Here is a 22,352-nt window from a genome sequence, read left to right as displayed (position 1 = left end):
ACCTGACATTGTCACTACCATTAAAATAAGAAGACTGTGTGGGCAGGGTACGTGGTCAGAATGGTAGAAGACAGAGCATGTAAGAGGATTTTTGATGCTATTTACATAGTGAGATGTGCCATTTTCAAGTTATTTACACAGCTTTGCATGAAGAATCAGTATATACTGTAGCAAAGATGCCTGTTGCAGATGCAAATGGGCATGAGGAAACCTCTATCTGGTGGGGTGATACAATTTTAATTTATAGCATTCTCATCAGTGACCTACAAAGAAAATAGGTTTGACGTAGTGGTGTCATGGAGACAAAAACTTCGAAACATGTAAATGTCTACATCTATACTCTGCAAACCACCATGAAGTCAAGGCATAGGGTATGTTTCATTGTCCCAGTTATTAGGGTTTCTTGCTATTCCATTCACTATGGAGTGTGGGAGCTCCTAGGGTCATCATTTAAAGACTGTTCATGAAAATTTGTTAGTAGAATTTTTTGGATAGTTTGTATGTATCTTCAAGAGACTGCCAATTCAGTTTCTTCTGTATTTCTGTAACACACTTCCATAGATCAAACAAACCTTCGATAATTCGTGCTTCACTTCCCTGTATATGTTCAATACCCCTGTAAGTCTTACTTGGTATGGGTTCCATACACATGAGCAATATTACAGAGCCAGTCATACAAGTCATTTGTAAGCAATCTCCTTTGTAGACTGTTTGCACTTCCCCAGTATTCTACCAATACATCAAAGCCTACAACCTTCTTCACCCATGACTGAGCCTATGTGATCACTCCGTTTCATATCCCTATAACATGTTACACCCAGATATTTATGAGTTGACCAATTCCAACAATGATTCATTGATATTGTAGTCATAGGATACCATGTTTTTGGATTTTGCAAAGTGCACAATTTGACATTTTTGAATATTTAAAATAAGTTGCTGGTATTTGCACCACTTTGAAATCTTATCAAGATCTGACTGAATATTTGTGCAGCTTCTTTCAGACAATGCTTCATTGTAGATGACATCATCTGCAAAAAGTCTGAGATTACTGTTAATATTGTTCCAGACAATATTAACTCTGATTTACTACAAATCAGATTATGCATGAGACAATGGTAGCTTCCAAAAATTCTCAAACATGCACATTTATTTCATAGATATTCAGTGCAATTGGGGGGGGGGGGGGGGATGGTCTATTCTTTGGTGGTAACTGTGAACCACAAACACTGATTTTCTGCGAAATAAGTTACATATCCAAAACACTTGTACCAGTAACTATATGAAAATATAGTTTTGTAAGAATCTGAAAAGTTCTCAAAAATTACCTATTTCTCTTGTAATCTTCCAAACTAATTGGGACCAAACACTGTTCGGTATAGTGGGAATTTGGAGTAAGTGGATTTCGTGCATATTATCAGTATATTGACTTAGCAATTAAAATTAAGTGTGGGGGCACCTGCTAGTAACCTTTGACAACCTGTAGCCCAGACACCCTACCTATTCCTCTCTCTCCCACATTCCAAACACATTATTGCAAATTTATTGTTAAACTTTGTTCCGTGAGGGCTGAGTTACTTCACCAAGTCACTATGCCTTTCTGTTAAACATTAAACATGGCAACTAAACAGTTGTTCTTTTTGTAGTTTAAAACAGAAACTTTAAGTGTTAAAAAGAGTGGACAAGGGAGAAAGTGCTGCTAAATCATCACTTGACTATGGTGTCAGAGAAGCAACAATTAGTGACTAGAAAAAAAGTCACTTTAAAATAGAGCAGTTTTGTTCTGCTTCAAGTAAAATAACTCTTGAAAAGCAGCAAAAAATGACTTAAGTTGCAAAATTTGATGAGGCCTTGTTCTTGTGGGTCACTCAAGAAAGACAGAAAGGAATCCCCATTTATGCTCCTTCAGTAAAAGCAAAGGCATATCAACTGAACAAGCTTATGGATGGTGACCGGTCATTTTCAGCTAGCTATGGTTTTTTGCATAATTTGAAGAAAACACACAGAATTAGACAGCTCACAATTGCTGGAGAGAAGCTGTCGGCTGACAATGAAGCAGCTGCTAATTACCTAAAAGAAAATAAAGACCTTGTTTCTTCTTAGAACTGCACACTGCAGCGAGTTTACAGTGTGGATGAGACTGGACTGAGCTTTGAGGCTGTACCTACCAAAAGTCATGCTTCGCAAGAAAAGAAATCTGCCTTGGCTTGCGGCAATGCTTCAGCACCAAACAAACTTGGGTTGATGGTAAGAGGCAAATCAGTGAAATCACAAGTGTTCAAAAACATTAAAATCAACTGACTTCCTGTGTATTGTGAGAATAAAAAAAAAAAAATGCTTGGATGGAGCCAGACTTGTTCAAGGAATGGTTTGAGCACCAGTTTGTTCCTAAAGGACTGCATTCAATAGAGAAAATGGGTTTGCCTAATTGTGCTCTGCTGTTTATAGATGGTGTTCTGTCCCACCCAAAAGAAACAAAACTTGTTTGTCGAGACATCAAAGCAGTTTTTCTTCCACTGAATGAATGTAACCTCAGTTATTCAGCCTATGGACCAGGGTGTGTTTGCAGGCCATTAAACAGAAATGTAGAAACATGCTGGTTTGAACCTTCCTTGAAGAGGATGAAAGTGAAAACACAATCCTGAAAAACTTACCACAATTACAATAACATATTCTATTACAATTACAATACAGTTACAATAAAAGATGTCATTTACCTGTTGGCTGAAGCACAGGATAACATCACTAAAGGCGCATTACAAAAATCATGGGAAAATCTCTGGTGTACATAGGAATTTGTTGAAACAACTTTTACATCAGTGAAAGACTGTGACCTTTTTCCACTAGTTGAGAAAATCCCTGGCTGTGAAGACACAGAAGAAAGCTGTGTTGAGGAGTGGGCTGCTTTTAACAGCAATGACCACCAGGAGTACAGAGACAAAGACATCATAGCAATGGTGCAGGGCTCATTAGCTCAGATCGACTTGGAGAAAAGTGAGGAGGAGGTGGTGTATGTTCAAACTGAATTCACACCACACGCAAAAGGAGCAAATGCTCTTGACCTCGCCTAATGCTGTGTCGAACAGCTCACTTCATCATATTATGTTCATGCGGCAATGACGGAACATTGCATCCTCTAGTCTGTTCAGTGCTCTTCATCAGAAAAAAATGACTGACTTTACTTCTTAAGTGTGTTTAAATTGGTTATTTTTCATGTTTAGCAGTAATTAAAAATGATTGTGCACAGTATTATAAGTGGAGCCAACCAGCTTTTATTTAGCTTCTTTGTATAATAATAAATGCATGTTTTTTCACAAACATCTGTTTAATTTTTCTTGTTTCTAAGTTAAAATTTTTTTTTCTGGAATTTGTTTCAGAATAGGCACAATTTTTGGAATAGTGGGACTCTACTGTACATTGAAATTAGAGAACAGTTGTTTTGAACGAGGATAGGCCTACTGTTCTCAAATATTTTAAAAGAGCACAAATAAGTTTAAGCCTACAGTTGACAACAACAGTAAAAGTTTATTGCAGCACTTGTGATTGTTCAAAATTTCACAATATATCACTATACAAATGGGTATTGATACAATCAATGAAAGGTTCTGTAGAAGTTATGAGAACAGTAAAATATGTGAATTTTGAATTTCAGATTAGCACATGAATCTTGTACACAAAGTGGAAAATTCTGAAGTCAGCTTTTACGTATAAATAAATGTGAGAGTTGCACATATTTTTCATGTAACTGTTTCTGTGCCAACTACTACACTGACTTGCTGAAGAAGAACAGTGCAGCATGAGTTTCTCTGTCAAATCGTTAAATGTGCAGCACTTGCAAAACATGTCGTCTGCCTGTTACAACTAACAATGCACTGTTGTACACGCTTTGAGTGGAGACATTGTCTTGAATGATTCATCCACTATTAGGCCTCAAGAATATTTGTTCTGTATGATTGGTCACAACAATTATTTTCTAGACTGTAAAAATCTCTTGAAGCTAACTGATAAGCAGTTCTAACAAGGTAATAGGAGCAGTTTGGTCTCATGGCCAATGTGTATGGATGGACTCGTACAGTCACAGAAGCTGCTTCTGGCTTCAGACCTCACACTGTTTAGTTCGATACCTGTTTGTCCATTTTCCACTCTTTGTCTCTTTGAAAACTCGTACAAAAGTCCATGGTGCAGTATGCACTCAAATAATTAAGTTTCTCTTAATTATGCAGATTACTTTCAAGTAATGAAATATTTTTTGCAAAAGTATACCTCTCATTGATCAATTTGATACCAATTTGTCCATTTCCCACTCTCCTTTTGGCTGTGAAAATTGGGACAAAAATTATTATGTAATTTGTAGAGACCAATAAACAGGAGGACTTGGATTCCATTTGCTAAAGTAGGTGCTTTATTCAGGAGTAAATTCTCAATGAACCTTAAACAGAATCCAATGTACTCTGCCAGCACTAACTAGTGGAAATGAAACGTGGGTGTTAAATATTCAAACGGTTCACAAATTGAAGATTGCACAGTGAAAAGATGCATTTTGTGCATAACAATGACATAAACATATTATTATATTAATAAGAGAAGAGACAGGAATTCAGGACATTATAATGTTAAGACAATGTGTATTGAGATGACTAAGGAGATTTGGTGTTGAAGTCCTTGTTATAAGGAAAGACCAAGAGGATGAACTAATGGAAGCTGGATTTCTGTCATAAACAAGCAAGCAGAACAGATTTGAATAGCTATAGTCTGTAAAGAGACTGGAAGAGACTTTAATCCAGATAAAGTGGTAGGCCTAAGTGGATGATGATGATGATGAAGATGAATGCATATTGTGATACATATCCTCACTTGGGGACTTTTCTTAATGCTTACTCTTGTTGCATTATTAAGGTTCAGATCCTAGATTTGGCAAGATACATTTATTCACTATCGGATTAAAAGTACGTGGACATTTAGTGGGCATTAATATGGGCATCAATCAATAACAAGTTGCAGATTGCTTGACCATCTGAGGAAAAATATTTACTAGGTGAATTCCCTAATGTTTAGTAGACTCAAAAGTACTTTTTTTTAATTTCTATCATTTAGAAATGGTGGCCATTTTTCTTTCAGATTGCAAGCAGTTTTTTTTAATTATTCGGTAGTGGGTTGCCCAAGGTGTTACAACCAAAAAGCATTTAATTTGCCACCATTGGTCTACAAATGAAAACCATAATCATCTAACCGAATGTATTCCTTAATATATTGTTAGTAGCTCAAGGTGACGGTCACAAATTAGGTTTAAAAAAAGCCCCCTCAAGTTTTCAACAGCAGTTTTCCAAAGAAGGAGTACTTTCTCAGCCTTAAATTTTTATTTTATTTTCATTTTTTTGCAATTACAATGTGTAGTATAGTTACCTTCTTTGAGTGTCAGTGGTGAGAAGCTTACACTTAAAAAATAACTATTTTAAAACAGATTTTTAAAATTTTTCATATTTTGGCAAGCAATATCTTTATTAGGAGACCAGATAAAAATCTAAAAATTACATACTTAAAAGACATCTATAATGTCAAACTTCAGTCTAAATTTCTGCTTTAAGATTCGATTGGAAATTATGAAAAAATACAAATATGAGTCAAAAATAAATCTTTAACATCTGCAGTATGTAAGCTAATGGAATAAAGTCTGTTAACTATATGATTTAAACATATCTATGTTTACTTGTTATTTTTTATTGAAAATGAGATAGCTTGTTCTCATCTTATTTCTTTTTACTACATTGTTCATTGAACATCTGAGAAATTTCGTCACTCAGTTTGGGCATTAGTTTAAAAGTTTGCCCAGTCACATTTGTAAATTCCAGGGGAGACAGCTTCAATACATTTTTAACTGGCATCCAAACTTAATGCTTCTCAACTTTCTTAAATGAGGTCCTTGGTTCTGGTGGATGGTAAAATGTAACATGCACATCTTGGTTTTAACAAGCAATATTATCAAATTTGGCAATCCACCCTTGTTCATTGTAAACAGAAGCCACAGTACCTTTATTTTGAAGTGTCAGTAGCACAAGTTTTCCGTGTTGAAGTTCACTATCAGGTGACTGCACTTGAGCACACTATTTGACAGATATAAAACAATGGAAATATAGTGCTTTTAGTCTTCTGACAAGTGTTGAATCTTTACTTCAAGACACTGGTATGGAGTTCTTGTATTTCTTCACATTTTACAGAAGCACAGGTAATTCCTTTTACATGTTCCTTACAGAATTTAAACATTTCTGATTCCCATAGGACCACTGACAGTTTGCTTTGTTCGACCCCCAACCATCACATGCATTTTTCCCATGGCATAATGCAAATAAGTGCCGTTTTATATCAAGTTCAAAATCTTGTTGGTGAAAGGAGATGTAAAAAGTATTTTTGTTAATTCTTATATTGGGTTTCAGTGCCATAAGAGAAGTAGATAAAGTTTGTTTATGGAGGGATGTTGTTGTTCTATGTCGTTTATTAACTGCAGTTGAAAAGCGTGCACTGCTGTAGTGTTGTGTTCAAGGTGGTCACTTATGGCACAAAAACTGTGACTACTCTTCAGTTTATCTTGAAGTTTACAGTAGTCTTCAACAACCAAGGAACAGTTTCCAGAGAAGTCAGCATTAATTATGCATTCATAAACTGCCAAAGTTTACTTTTTGTCTTCCATAAATTTACCTTGCACTTGGCAATAAAATAATGCATTTTCAGATTTTCAAGGTTAGTTACCAACACTTCAAAAACCTTTTCTCGTGGTTTTGTGATTTTCACCATTTCTGTTCTGACTTGTCACCCATTGTATGTGTTCTGTATTGTCATTCATCAAGTAGTCTTCTTCAGATTCTTCAAACATGTCAAGTAAAGCCTGTATGCCTGGACAATCTTGCCATTTTCCTGTGATCATACAACTGAAACTCAGCGTTGCTTACTCAAACTTCCAAAAGGTCTTCATAGGCGACTGTAAGATTGGACCCACCTATCATCAATTTTACATTCTTGTGAGACAAACCAATGTTATGGATGCCAGACGCCTCTGCGACAATACCCCATTTTGGTCTCAATTCGCAAAATTTTGATCTTTCCATTTAAATGTCAGGATTTCATTTATGGAATTCAGTGAGTAGTTCATTTAAGTTGCACAGTATTAACTTTTTTTTTTGTCTTTGAACCTTAGTACCATTTTCTTTCACAGAGAAGCAGTGTTTTTTTGCCTGGCATCAAAAAACTGTTATTGTCATCTTCATAAAGCCAAATTACCTTTTCAGTCACATTTTCTTCTATCAAATTACATGCATTTTTCTTTTGTAATGCAGGTAAAATTCCATGTTATTTTACTAAATGCCCTGTTAATTTAACCAAATGTCCTGGCCCATCAAATTCATCGCTAACTTTTGCTTGACTCCTCGAATTTGACAATAAACTGATAATCTTAATTGTATCTCATATATTTGAAAAACAGCATTTAGTTTGTAGCTTTTCTATCATATCATCATATTCCAACAAAAATGATCAATTATTGATAATATAATGTAAATGGATAGATAAAAAAATCTACTCACCAAACGGTGGCACGGGGAACACACACAAAATGATTTGACATTTTCTAGCTTTCAGAGCCAGTGGCTCCTTCTTCTGGCAGAAGATGGGAAGGAAGAAGGGTGAAAGAAAAGGACTGGAGAGGTTTAGGGAAAGGGGTATAGTTAGGTCACCCAGCATCGTGGGTCAGGGGAGATTTATCGACGGGATGAGAAGGAAAGACTGTTTGTTGGGGACTGCACTGGACAAGATTTGAAACCCTCATATTTGGGTGAAAAGGTTTTAGAACTTCCATTTGGTACAGTACAAATTAGCTTTTGAAATGAAACTTCCAAAATCTTTTTGAGCGTAGTTGTCAGTTTCTCAATTTTTCCAGTCACAGCAAATGATCTTTTTTCTTCACTTAGTTTTCTAATTTTATTAGCAGGCAATACAACTAAGATTTTGGAAACTGGAGTCTACTTTTTTTTATTGTTTTCAATAAGTTGTAATTCTTTGCCTGAATTATAACTATCCTTTTCTTTGTTAATTACAAATATTGTAGAACAGCCTGTTAGACACAATGATTTTCATGTATTATATTGATAAAAGGCTTTTATTTTTAGAATAATGATCTATGTTATTTCTCTCAGACCTTTAGTTATAGGCATCTTACACTACTAAAAAGGGTCCAAGCAAGGCTGACCAAATGGTGATGAGATTTTTGAAAAGTATTTCATTACTTGTTTTTTGCAGATTAACCTGTAAGTCAACTCTCGTGTAAAACAAAAAATTTTTTTCCTTCAATGTAATTTTCATTTAAAGTAAGGTCTTCAGGAAACACTCTGTACCTATTGCTACGACAAACTTCATTAATAAGAACACTGAGACTCCATTTTTCAACCGCACATTTCAAGGTCTCATAGTTAACTGAGTGCAAGTGTACAGACAATGGGTGTACGGGGCAAGACAATGTACAGACTTCTACAGGCTTGCAGATGCTGTCTGCTAGCCTGCTGAAACTTTCAGCAGAAGATTGTGTCTACAAATAATCATTAGTTACCTTAATTTGATGTCTTTAGATTATATAATGGCTATACTTTATTCCATTAGCAGAGATATCGCAGATGTTAGAAACGTATTTTTTGACTCATACTTGCCTTTTTTTCAGTAACTTCCAATCGAATCTCAAAGCTGAAACTTATAATGAAGTTTGATATTATAAAGGTCTACTAAGTGTGTAATTTTTAGATTTTTATTTGGTCCTTTAACAAAGACATTGCTGGCGAAAAAGTGAAAAATACGCATCTGTTCTTTAAAACAGTGTTTTCTGAGAAATTACTCCTGTTTTTGAAAACAACTGTTAAAATACTGACCAATAACATTGAGCTATTAAAAATACATTAAGGAATACATTTAGCTACGTGGCGGTGGCTTTAATTTTTAGGCCAGTATGTGCTGAATTAAACACTTTTTATTTGAAATACTGAAGGCAACCCATTGCTGAATATTTTTTAAAAAATGCAGGTGCTGGCAAATGTGAAAAAATGCATATAACCTGAAAGACAAATAACTGCTGTTTCAAAATAATAAACAGTAACTTAAAAAAAAAAAAATATTGAGTTCATTACACTTTATGGAACTCTCACAAGAAGTATAAATTTTTCTGAGATATTCAAACAACTAGTTAGTTATTTTTGTTGACCACTTTGTATGGAATCACACATGGTGTGTGTCCACCCTTCACTTGTGTGGCAGTTTGAACTCTGCAGAGGACATTTTCAGTGAGATGTTCGAATGTCTTGTGGATGAAAGGCAGCCCATTTTACATCGAGCCAAAGGTTTTGAAGTGAGGTTGACGTTCTAACTAATCCCAGAGATGTTCCGTTGGGTGCAGGTCAGGACTCCGGTCATGTCAGTCCATTTCAGGAATGTTACTGTCCACAAACCATAGTCCCACATATGCCGCCGTATGACAGGGTGCATTGTCATGCTGATACTACCAGTTATCTCCAAACTGTTCCTCTACTGTACTCTGTACAAGCTGCAGTAAAATGTGTTCATATCCATCTGCATTTCTGAATAAGGGGATCATACTATATTACTACTGGAAACTCCCCAATGCCATAACAGTGCCTCCTCTGTACTATGAAGCAAGAATGCTGCGAATGGTAAATTTCGGCTGTTGGCCCAATTATGCCTCCTTTGTAGGTTTGGGTGTAAATCAGACACTTCTATGAACACCAGTCCTCTGTAAGTGTACTTGATATATCCTTGAACGGTGCTGTTTTCATTGACCCAGATGCTGTAGCCAAAAATTTTGCTCTGCATTGTGTTCGAGCCTCTGCATTTGCAAACTGTCAACCTCCTTTTCATGTCCTTAAACGGTGGATTGAGAAATTGCAATTATGTTTCACTTCATGCCACTTGGAGCGATATAATGCTCCATTTAGTGAGTGGGAGTTCTTTAGTGCCCTGCCTCTTTGCCCCTGATACAGCCCCAGGATTGAAACCCATGCCTGGCCATCCTGATTAAGGTTTTCCATGATTTCTCTAAATTGCTTGAGGCAAATGTCGGGATGATTCTTTTGAAATGGGATGGCGGATTTCCTTCCCTATCCTTCCCTAATCCAATGTGATCGATGACATCGCTGTTTGGTCCTCTCCCTCAAACCAACTACCACCAGCCCCAGGACCAGAGCACATCCACAACCAAATGCTCAAAACACCATCAGTGGATTGTCAGCATCATCTCCTTACCATCTTCAGCAGTATGTGGCGTGAGTGTGGGTTCCTATCTCAATGGTGGGAGAGCATCACACAGTACTGAAACTGGGTAAGCATCTCTTGGAAGTGGTCAGCTATTGCCCAGTTAATCTCACCAACATTCTCTTTTAAGTTGCTTGAACGCATGCTGAGCCGGCGGCTGTGTTGGCACCTAGAGTCTTGGGGCCTTTTCACTCCATCCCAGGGCAGTTTTTGTGAAGGCCTTTCCACTGCTGATAATTTGGTTTGCCTGAAGTCAACAATCTGGACAGCTTTTGACCGACGTTAACATCTTATCGCTGTCTTCTACTTACAAAAGGCTTATGACATCACATGGGAATACTGTATACTTGCTATCTTACATGAGTGGGGTCTCTGGGGCCCACTTCTGATTTTTGTACAGAACTTCTTGTTGCACCTTACTTTCCGCATTTGAGTTGGTGCTTCCCACAGTACCCTCCACACCCAAGAGAATGGGGCCCTGCAGGGCTCTGTATTAAGTGTCCCTCTTTTTAGTGGCCATCCATGGTCTAGTAGTAGCTGTGGGGTCTACAGTGTCACCCTCGTTGTATGCTGATGATTTTTTGCTTTTACTATTGCTGCTCTAATGTGGGTGTTGCTGAACACCAGCTGTAGTGTGCAATTCAAAAGGCATGGTTGTGAGCCCTCACTCATGATTTCCAGTTTCCCACTGTCAGGACTCACCACATACACTTTTGTTGCTGTCATACTGTTCATACACAACCAGAATTTTACCTTGACGACCAATTACTCAATGTGGTTGAGACTTTCCACTTTTTGGGACTGGTCTTAGATGCCCAGCAGATGTGGCTTTCCCATCTTCTCCAGCTTAAGCAAAGGTGCTGGCTGAAACTTAATGATTTGCTGCCTCAGCTGGGGTGCAGAGCGCACTATAGTCCTGCAACTTTACAGAGCACTGATCCTTTCTCATCTTGATTGTGGGAGTCTGGCATGTGGTTTGGCATTGCCCTTGGTGTTGTGGTCACTGGACCAAATACACTACTGTGGTGTCAGACTTGCAACAGGAGCCTTTCAGAGTAGCCTGTGAACAGCCTACTCATGGAGGCTGGGGTCCCTCCAGTACAGATCAGGTGCCAACAACAGCCACTCAGTTACACTACATATATTCGCAGCTTCCCTAAGCAACCAAACTACCATGCCCTTTTTCCTAGTAGAGAGGTCGAACTCCCACGATAGACCCAGAACTGGACTCAAAATTGCAGTTCGACTACAGTGTCTCTGCCCTGAACTCTAACTTCCCCCAATGCCACCTCTTGTAGGGAGCAATCATGTACGCCCTCATGGTGTATATCCTGAACTCAGATCTGTCTTCATATATCCTTTGTACTGAAAGATTCAGTTGACCCCATTGATGTTTCACCATCTGTTCCTGGCTGTCCTCAGTGCATTTGCAGGTTTGGTAGTTGCATACACTGATGGCTCAAAGGTCGATGGATGAACCGATTTTGCATACACACATGCAAGGTACAGTGACCTATGCTCCTTGCTGGATGGATCCAGTGTCTACACTGCTGAATTGATGGTCATCAAATGAGCCATCAGCCGTGTTCGTTCTTGCACCAGCAAGATGATTCTGATCTGCAGCAGCTCCCTGAGCAGCCTTCAGGCTATAGATCAGTACTGCACTCCTCAGCCATTAGTCACTTCTGTCCAGCATCTTTCTGACCACCAACAAGCTGGGCGGCCATTCCTCTTTGTTTGGACCTCTGGTCATGTTGGGGTGTCAGGGAATAAACATGCTGACCATTTGTCAAAGTTGGCTAACAAAGTACTGAATTTGGAAATGGGGGACAGAACTTGTCCTTCAGTCAACTCTACGCCATCAGTTGTTGGATGTCTGGAAGTTGGAATGGTTTGCCCTGGACACCCCAAACCAACTGAGGGCAATAAAGGGGACCACGACCATGTGAAAGTCTTTCCTTTGTGCTTGTCTCAGGGAATCCATTATCATCTTGTCAGCTACGCATTGGCCACACTTGGCTGACCCACAGCCATATTCTCTGATGTGAGGACCCATTTTACTGCTGATGTAGTACCTGCCTGACAGTGGCCCATATCCTACTAGGCTGCCCAAATTTGACTGCTTTGCGGCAATATCTTAAACTTCCTGACACTCGATCTCTGGTGCCAGTGGACGATGGACCTTGCCGTTGGTGGGGAGGCTTGCGTGCCTCATCGATACAGATAGCCGTACCGTAGGTACAACCACAACGGAGGGGTATCTGTTGAGAGGCCAGACAAACGTGTGGTTCCTGAAGAGGGGCAGCAGCCTTTTCAGTAGTTGCAAGGGCAACAGTCTGGATGACTGACTGATCTGGCCTTGTAACAATAACCAAAACGGCTTTGCTGTGCTGGTACTGCGAACGGCTGAAAGCAAGGGGAAACTACGGCCGTAATTTTTCCCGAGGGCATGCAGCTTTACTGTATGATTAAATGATGATGGCGTCCTCTTGGGTAAAATATTCCGGAGGTAAAATAGTCCCCCATTCGGATCTCCGGGCGGGGACTACTCAAGAGGATGTCGTTATCAGGAGAAAGAAAACTGGCGTTCTACGGATCGGAGCGTGGAATGTCAGGTCCCTTAATCGGGCAGGTAGGTTAGAAAATTTAAAAAGGGAAATGGACAGGTTAAAGTTAGATATAGTGGGAATTAGTGAAGTTCGGTGGCAGGAGGAACAAGACTTCTGGTCAGGTGACTACAGGGTTATAAACACAAAGTCAAATAGGGGTAATGCAGGAGTAGGTTTAATAATGAATAGGAAAATAGGAACGCGGGTAAGCTACTACAGACAGCTTAGTGAACGCATTATTGTGGCCAAGATAGATACGAAGCCCACACCTACTACAGTAGTACAAGTTTATATGCCAACTAGCTCTGCAGATGACGAAGAAATTGAAGAAATGTATGATGAAATAAAAGAAATTATTCAGATTGTGAAGGGAGACGAAAATTTAATAGTCATGGGTGACTGGAATTCGAGTGTAGGAAAAGGGAGAGAAGGAAACGTAGTAGGTGAATATGGATTGGGGCTAAGAAATGAAAGAGGAAGCCGCCTTGTAGAATTTTGCACAGAGCACAATTTAATCATAGCTAACACTTGGTTTAAGAATCATGATAGAAGGTTGTATACATGGAAGAACCCTGGAGATACTAAAAGGTATCAGATAGATTATATAATGGTAAGACAGAGATTTAGGAACCAGGTTTTAAATTGTAAGACATTTCCAGGGGCAGATGTGGACTCTGACCACAATCTATTGGTTATGACCTGTAGATTAAAACTGAAGAAACTGCAAAAAGGTGGGAATTTAAGGAGATGGGACCTGGATAAACTGAAAGAACCAGAGGTTGTACAGAGTTTCAGGGAGAGCATAAGGGAACAATTGACAGGAATGGGGGAAAGAAATACAGTAGAAGAAGAATGGGTAGCTTTGAGGGATGAAGTAGTGAAGGCAGCAGAGGATCAAGTAGGTAAAAAGACGAGGGCTAGTAGAAATCCTTGGGTAACAGAAGAAATATTGAATTTAATTGATGAAAGGAGAAAATATAAAAATGCAGTAAATGAAGCAGGCAAAAAGGAATACAAACGTCTCAAAAATGAGATCGACAGGAAGTGCAAAATGGCTAAGCAGGGATGGCTAGAGGACAAATGTAAGGATGTAGAGGCTTATCTCACTAGGGGTAAGATAGATACTGCCTACAGGAAAATTAAAGAGACCTTTGGAGATAAGAGAACCACTTGTATGAACATCAAGAGCTCAGATGGAAACCCAGTTCTAAGCAAAGAAGGGAAAGCAGAAAGGTGGAAGGAGTATATAGAGGGTCTATACAAGGGCGATGTACTTGAGGACAATATTATGGAAATGGAAGAGGATGTAGATGAAGATGAAATGGGAGATACGATACTGCGTGAAGAGTTTGACAGAGCACTGAAAGACCTGAGTCGAAACAAGGCCCCCGGAGTAGACAACATTCCATTGGAACTACTGACGGCCTTGGGAGAGCCAGTCCTGACAAAACTCTACCATCTGGTGAGCAAGATGTATGAAACAGGCGAAATACCCTCAGACTTCAAGAAGAATATAATAATTCCAATCCCAAAGAAAGCAGGTGTTGACAGATGTGAGAATTACCGAACAATCAGTTTAATAAGCCACAGCTGCAAAATACTAACACGAATTCTTTACAGACGAATGGAAAAACTAGTAGAAGCCGACCTCGGGGAAGATCAGTTTGGATTCCGTAGAAATACTGGAACACGTGAGGCAATACTGACCTTACGACTTATCTTAGAAGAAAGATTAAGGAAAGGCAAACCTACGTTTCTAGCATTTGTAGACTTAGAGAAAGCTTTTGACAATGTTGACTGGAATACTCTCTTTCAAATTCTAAAGGTGGCAGGGGTAAAATACAGGGAGCGAAAGGCTATTTACAATTTGTACAGAAACCAGATGGCAGTTATAAGAGTCGAGGGACACGAACGGGAAGCAGTGATTGGGAAGGGAGTAAGACAGGGTTGTAGCCTCTCCCCGATGTTATTCAATCTGTATATTGAGCAAGCAGTAAAGGAAACAAAAGAAAAATTCGGAGTAGGTATTAAAATCCATGGAGAAGAAATAAAAACTTTGAGGTTCGCCGATGACATTGTAATTCTGTCAGAGACAGCAAAGGACTTGGAAGAGCAGTTGAATGGAATGGATGGTGTCTTGAAGGGAGGATATAAAATGAACATCAACAAAAGCAAAACAAGGATAATGGAATGTAGTCGAATTAAGTCGGGTGATGTTGAGGGTATTAGATTAGGAAATGAGACACTTAAAGTAGTAAAGGAGTTTTGCTATTTGGGGAGCAAAATAACTGATGATGGTCGAAGTAGAGAGGATATAAAATGTAGACTGGCAATGGCAAGGAAAGCGTTTCTGAAGAAGAGAAATTTGTTAACATCGAGTATAGATTTAAGTGTCAGGAAGTCGTTTCTGAAAGTATTTGTATGGAGGGTAGCCATGTATGGAAGTGAAACATGGACGATAAATAGTTTGGACAAGAAGAGAATAGAAGCTTTCGAAATGTGGTGCTACAGAAGGATGCTGAAGATTAGATGGGTAGATCACATAACTAATGAGGAGGTACTGAACAGGATTGGGGAGAAGAGGAGTTTGTGGCACAACTTGACCAGAAGAAGGGATCGGTTGGTAGGACATGTTCTGAGGCATCAAGGTATCACCAATTTAGTATTGGAGGGCAGCGTGGAGGGTAAAAATCGTAGGGGGAGACCAAGAGATGCATACACTAAGCAGATTCAGAAGGATGTAGGTTGCAGTAGGTACTGGGAGATGAAGAAGCTTGCACAGGATAGAGTAGCATGGAGAGCTGCATCAAACCAGTCTCAGGACTGAAGACCACAACAACAACAACAGGACACTTTGACCTCATTGACCACCTGAAGGTTTGGAGGGGTGACGCTGCCTGCCTTGGCCCATGGGTCCCAGGGTGGCCCTTGCTCAGCAGTTTGGTGTAGCCCATACCCTTTTTATTTTATTTGTTCTTTCATGTTTTCCATTTTTAATGTTTTTTGTTCCCTAAACTTTTATCATCTTGTCTGTGTTGCTTGTGAGGTGGTGAGATGGTACTGGTGAGATGCAGAGGGTGCATCTCCCACTGCATGCCATGCTCTGGGGACCTCAAACTGCATTCTGGACAGAGGGACCAGTGATAACACAATACTCCCCACCTCCTTTTATACTGGCAGGTTCACCTGTTGTGACATCTAGTGGTCAATCTTAGTACATGGAGTGTCCAGATACACTATGTGGTCAAAAGTATCCGGACACCCCCAAGAACATATGTTTTTCATATTAGGTGCATTGCGCTGCCACCTACTGCCAGTACTCCATATCAGTGACCTCAGTAGTCATTAGATATCGTGAGAGATCAGAATGGGGCACTCTGCAGAACTGATGGACTTCGAATGGGGTCAGGTGATTGGCTGTCACTTGTGTCATACATCTGTACATGAGATTTCCACACTCCTAAACATTCCTAGGTCCACTGTTTCTGATGTGATAATGAAGTAGAAATGTGAAGGGACATGCACAGCACAAAAGCATACAGGCCGACCTCGTCTGTTGACTGACAGAGACTGTCAACAGTTGAAGAGGGTCGTAATGTGTAATAGGCAGACATCTATCCAGACCATCACACAGGAATTCCAAACTGCATCAGGATCCACTGCTAGTACTAAGAGAGTCAGACAGGAGGTGAGCAAACTTGGATTTCATGGTCAAGTGGCTGCTCATAAGCCACACATCACACAAGTAAATACCAAATGACGCCTCGCTTGGTGTAAGGAGCATAGACATTGGATGATTTGGAAAAACGTTGTGTGGAGTGACAAATCACTGTACACAATGTGATGATCCAATGGCAGGGTGTGGGTATGGCAAATGCCCGGTGAACGTTATCTTCTAGCGTGTGTAGTGCCAACAGTAAAATTTGGAGGTGGTGGTCTTACGGTGTGAACGTGTTTTTCATGGAGGGGGCTTGCACCCCATATTGCTTTGGATGGCATTATCACAGCGCAGGTCTACATTGATGTCTTAAGCACTTTCTTGCTTCCCACTGTTGAAGAGCAATTCGGGAATGGCGATTGCATCTTTCAACATGATCAAGCACTTACTCATAATGCAGGGCCTATGATGTAGTTGTTACACCACATTAACATCCCTGTAATGGACTGGCTTGCACAGAGTCCTGACTTGAATCCTGTAGAACATCTTTTGGATGTTGTGGAATGCCGACTTCATACCAGTCCTCACCGACCGACATTGGTACTTGTCCTCAGTGGAGCACTCAGCAAAGAATGGGCTGCCATTCTGCAAGAATCCTTCCAGCACCTGATTGAATTTATTCCTGCGAGAGTGGAAGCTGTCATAAAGGCTAAGGATGGGCTACCACCATATTGAATTCCAGCATTACCGATGTAGGGTGCCACGAACTACTAAGTCATTTACAGCCAGTTGTCCAGATACTTTTGATCACATAGTGTACTTTTGATCAGGTAGTGTAATGGAAACCATTTTCTGCAGTAAATGGTCATAAGAATTCACCATGGAAAGTAAAATATAAAAAGAAAATTAATTGTGAAGAGAATGTTTTTAGTTATAGTTAATGAGTTGTTTGCCACAGTATTGGATAGTTAGTGAAGGAAATGATAAAGAAATGAGGAAAGGTGATCAGATTACTTACGGGTAATTCATGTGCGGCATGCGACACTTTAAACAGCACATTGATGTAAGTTGTTAAAGCAAGTTACCACATGCTTTAAGTGTGTGTGTGTGTGTGTGTGTGTGTGTGTGTTGGGGGTGCAAACACACTCATCTCTCTCTCTCTCTCTCTCTCTCTCTCTCTCTCTCTCTCTCTCTGTCCCCCTCCACCTTTCCCCCACCCCCTCCTTCCCTCACTGCATGTTTCGCCTTTCAGTTGTCATGTATGTAATGTTTGACACACAAAATCCGTGTAGACTTAACAGTATTTGAATTTGACATTTATGCTGTGACCTTTTCTTGTTCTTTTGCAGGAATGTTGTTTCCACAGTGAATTTGTGCTGCGAGCTAGATCTCATGCAGATAAATTTTCGAACTCGAAATTCTGAATATAATCCACAACGCTTCACAGGAATAGTTATGCGGATACGTGAGCCTCATACAACAGCTCTAATTTTCCGCTCGGGAAAAATGGTTGTAACCGGTGCTCGAAATGAGGCTGATTCACGTCTTGCAGCACGTAAATTTGCAAGAATAATTGAAAAATTAGGCTTTAAAGTAAGTTGTAGTTTACTCATTGTTTTTGTCATGTTAGCTATGGTTTTTTAATAAAAATAATGATAGAAAACTGGTGATTATATGTCAACAGACATAATAATGAACAAAAGAAGACAAGAATGCTTTCAGGGTAGGTTTTCTTCTTCTGTTTTTGTGTATACCTTATATGAGATAGCAAGGAAGAAGACAGTAGCACTGAAATGAAATGCAACTTGAAAATCTTATTCTGAGAACTGTGTTTGGAAATTAACATGAGAACAAAATTTTTAAATGGCTGAGAACCAATCACTGTCTCAGAGACCTCTGTTCCAAGAAAAAAATAGGAACATGCTATTTGGGCACAGGGTATTGATAATGCTGGAGGGTTAACAGGCAAGTGGCAACCGTCATACAAAAGAAAGTGGTGCAGTGGTTGATGTAGAACTAACATGCAAGAGGGATGGCATTCAAATCCCCCGTCAGACATAGGTTATCCATGGTTCCCCTAATTGCACAAGACACTTGCCAGAATAGTTCCTTTGAATATGATACTGTTGATTTCCACCCCGGTGTTTACTCAGTCAGGCTTGGGTTCCATCACTACTGACATGGTTGAAGGACTACCAGAACATAAAGTTTTTTCCTTCTTTGCCAGTAAGTTCCTCATTGTAGCCCTAGATGGGTCAAATCAGGTCTGAGCTACCAGCCTGTCATGCTCTGCCAGTGGCGTCATTAGATGTGGTATGGATGGGCGCGTGGACAGCACACTGCTGTTCTGGTCCCTGTCCAGTTTCTTGATGTCAAAACCGGATCCACCGATTGGCAGTCAGCCATGCTAACATCTCAGCTGTGGAGGAGGACTTCTCCAAGAAGTAGTAGGCGAATATGTATCATGTTAATGTGAAGAAAGAGGTGGAGGTAGTTTTGTTTCCTTGTGCCAGAGAAGATGCAAATGATTTAGGAAAGGAAAAAAAAAGTCTTTTTATTAATAACAATGTTTTATTCACTCTCACAATTCCATGGTGAAATAGAGTAGATAACACTGGAATGAAAGTAAATAAATACAAGCAGAAGAGTATTTGTTGCAAAGTAGGTTTAGGAATCATTTTATATACTAACTTGCAAAGAAAGACTGCACATGTTTCAGCATTGGAATGAACTGTCTCATCTGCAGTAGTAACGAAACAGGCATAAACTTTCTAATGTTGTTGTCCAGTGAGTGTCAAAATGATGTGGCAGTGGGTAGGGTAAGGATAGCTGTTATTTGCATGTGGATTATTCCATGTCAAGTACCTAGGCCTCCGTGCTCGACCATCTTAGATTTTGTGGAAATTTTATGTGAACATTCGCACATGTCCCCAATGAACACTGGTAAAGTTTAACATTCTTCGCAGCAATACTGGCCGAGATGTAGTCACTTGGTTGCCTGCATTCGCAACTTTGTGTAGAACTAGTGAGACTTTCTGGTGACTTTAAACTATTATATTTTCTTGAAAGAAGTTAAATTTGCTCATCTTGTGAAATTGTATGCATTCTCTCTGTATTCCACATCCTTGTGCTACTGAGCTATTGCATATTGTGTTTCATGTTCAGCATGCGTTCACTCGGAAGTATAAGAATCCGAAGTTTACAGTTTTACCTCACCGTGATATTCATTCCCAATTATGATTCAAGTTACGTAGCTTTGTTAGCCCACAATGGGTAATCAAATACACTTTGTTTTGTGGTTCTAACCATACTCTTTCTAATGAGCCCAACATGGAGAGTTTTAATGACAATAATTCTTAGCAAAATCGGATTGCAAATACCGCAGTTTCAACTCTGCACTTAATTTATTCAGTACTGGAAAGTGATGCATCAATGAAACTTCATATTTGAGAACCTTGTGTTTTTTGGTTATTACATGCAAATTTTTATGTTTGACATACCTGTATACCCTGAGATACAAGAAGCCAAACTTCGAAATTTTTGCAGGCGGTGATTTTTTCAAGCAATTTTGCCTGAAAGTTACTGGTAGAATATCATTTGTAAAATTATTTTCATTGTTATTCTTAAGAGAACTCATAAAGTTGTACAAGATGGCCAAATTTCATTTCTTTCAACAAAATACTTCCAGAGATGCAACAGCTCTGTCACCAGAAATTCATACTCACTTGGCCCAAAGTCGCGCATGGTGTCAAACAAGTAACTATAACTTGGCCAGTGTTATTTCAACAAACATTATACATCACCAATGTTCAATGGGGACATGTGCGAATGTTCACTTAAAATTTCTTTGAAATCCATAATGATGGAGCAGGAAAATGTTCTGAAATCAGGCGATTTAACATGGAATGACCCATGTTCCATTAATCATGATGATGATATCTGACTGTGACAAACATATCAGTTTTACAGTATACACTCCTGAGTGAAAAATATAGCAAACTGCAACCCATTTATATTACTGTCTTTTCACACATGCATCCATGGTCCAAACCCCCCCCCCCCCCCCCCCATCTCCCCCCCCCCCCCCCACACACACACAGAGATATTATTTCAGTTTGTATATGAATTCAATTTTATTATTGGTAAAATTCATTATATAACTGAATAAATAGTCAAAGATTTTTCCAGATGAATATGTCACTCCTCACTGGGACCGATTGTTGACAACAAACTGCATAAGGAGGCAAATGTACCATGTGACTGTTGTCAGTAGGCCGAGCAGTTTAAAGAGCTGTCTACAAGAGTTCTACAGTGGACAACGCATAATTACATACTTCTTTGCAACAAGTACTAGCTTCCTCACTGAGCAATTATCACAAAATTATACTAACGGGTATTCTGGTCCAAGTAGTCTTCAACCGGTCTAGCATCAGGTCCTTGATTTGTCATTCATCCCATTTCTTGACTTATAAAGACAAGTCTTGCAGATAGCTTTTCTTTTGGTATTGTTTTCCTGCAAAGACCCACGTATGAGGAAGACTCCTACCAATTGCCTGTGTACACAGCCTTACTGTTATTCTGGTCTCTTCATTGCCAGAACTTCTTATAGGAATACTTTTATAGCCCATTGAGTGACAACATTTGACAACATATCAAAATAAACAGGCATCTGATTGGGGTTGCTCAAGAGCCTAGTAAATAATTGTAACGTTTCCACAAATTGGATTACATGATGATGCTGATATGCACATAGTTTCTCATCAAATGCTGCGGGAAATCGCTGAGTAAGTGTCATCATGTATTGTAATGTAAGCCCTGCCTTCATTGTTATTGTCACACATTAAACAGTATCTGCTTTGTGTTCTGCAATGTATACAGCTAGAAAATTCCTCCTTATCTCCAATTCCTGCATTTGGATATTTTCTAGAGTAATGAGGAAGTCTTCATTATATTTCTCGTGAATGTACTGAACATCCTGCTGCTCCAATTTGTGAAATCTTCCTTTCTTCGGTTCCCTTAAAGTTTGGCATGTAGAACTGGCATTCTTTAATTTATTCTTTGACACCAGCTATGATCATTCGCTTTGGTGACATTTTCTTCATTCTACAAAGTTATTTGTGGCATGTGGTTCATTATTCACCATTAAGTTAAAATTAACATTGTATTCAGACTGAAATTTTCACACTGGGTGGAGTGTGGACTGGTCTGAAGCTTCCTGGCAGATTAAAATGATGTGCCAGACCAACACTCAAACTCAGGACCTGCACCTTTTACGGGCAAGTACACTACTAACTAAGCTACACAAGGATGACTCAAGACCCACCATCACTGCTCTTCTCTTCCACTAGTACCTCATCTCCTACTTTCCAAAGTTCACAGAACCTAGGACAACTTGCACTTGTGCAGGAAATTGAGTGAAGATAAAATGTAGATATTTGAGAGAGCAAAGTCTATAGGATGTGAGGTAACATTGTCATTTACTACCTCACATATTCAACTATTATCTCTAAGTAGCAACATTAGGAGTGAAAGAGTGATTTCATTATGAACAAATCTGCAAAACAAATATATACCTACACTAATGTTCACACATGAGAGTGCTCTTATTAGTGTCAGTAAAGCACGTTTACAAGAAGTTAGAATTTTTTTCATTCTACCTGTCTGCAACTCAACATTTCCCATATGTGGTTGAGTGGCTTACATAATATTGTCGTAATAACATTCTGGACTTTCCGTTGTTTGATTTAATACTTAAATCTAGATGATTTATCCTAGTGTTGTGTGCG

At 39.3% G+C, this 22,352-nt stretch overlaps 1 protein-coding gene across 1 annotated transcript in view; it reads left to right on the top strand.

Moving 5' to 3' along the window:
* LOC126194936 (uncharacterized) overlaps positions 1-22,352 on the top strand; it is a 64,812-nt gene that overhangs the window by 13,248 nt on the left and 29,212 nt on the right. The window contains exon 4 of the mRNA XM_049933320.1: positions 17,916-18,159. Within this exon, the coding sequence (XP_049789277.1) occupies positions 17,916-18,159 (244 nt within the window). The remainder of the gene's footprint in view (positions 1-17,915; positions 18,160-22,352) is intronic.

The sequence above is a fragment of the Schistocerca nitens genome, chromosome 7, assembly GCF_023898315.1.
Source record: "Schistocerca nitens isolate TAMUIC-IGC-003100 chromosome 7, iqSchNite1.1, whole genome shotgun sequence".
Lineage (NCBI taxonomy): Eukaryota > Metazoa > Arthropoda > Insecta > Orthoptera > Acrididae > Schistocerca > Schistocerca nitens.
This window is presented reverse-complemented; position numbering and strand designations above follow the sequence as displayed.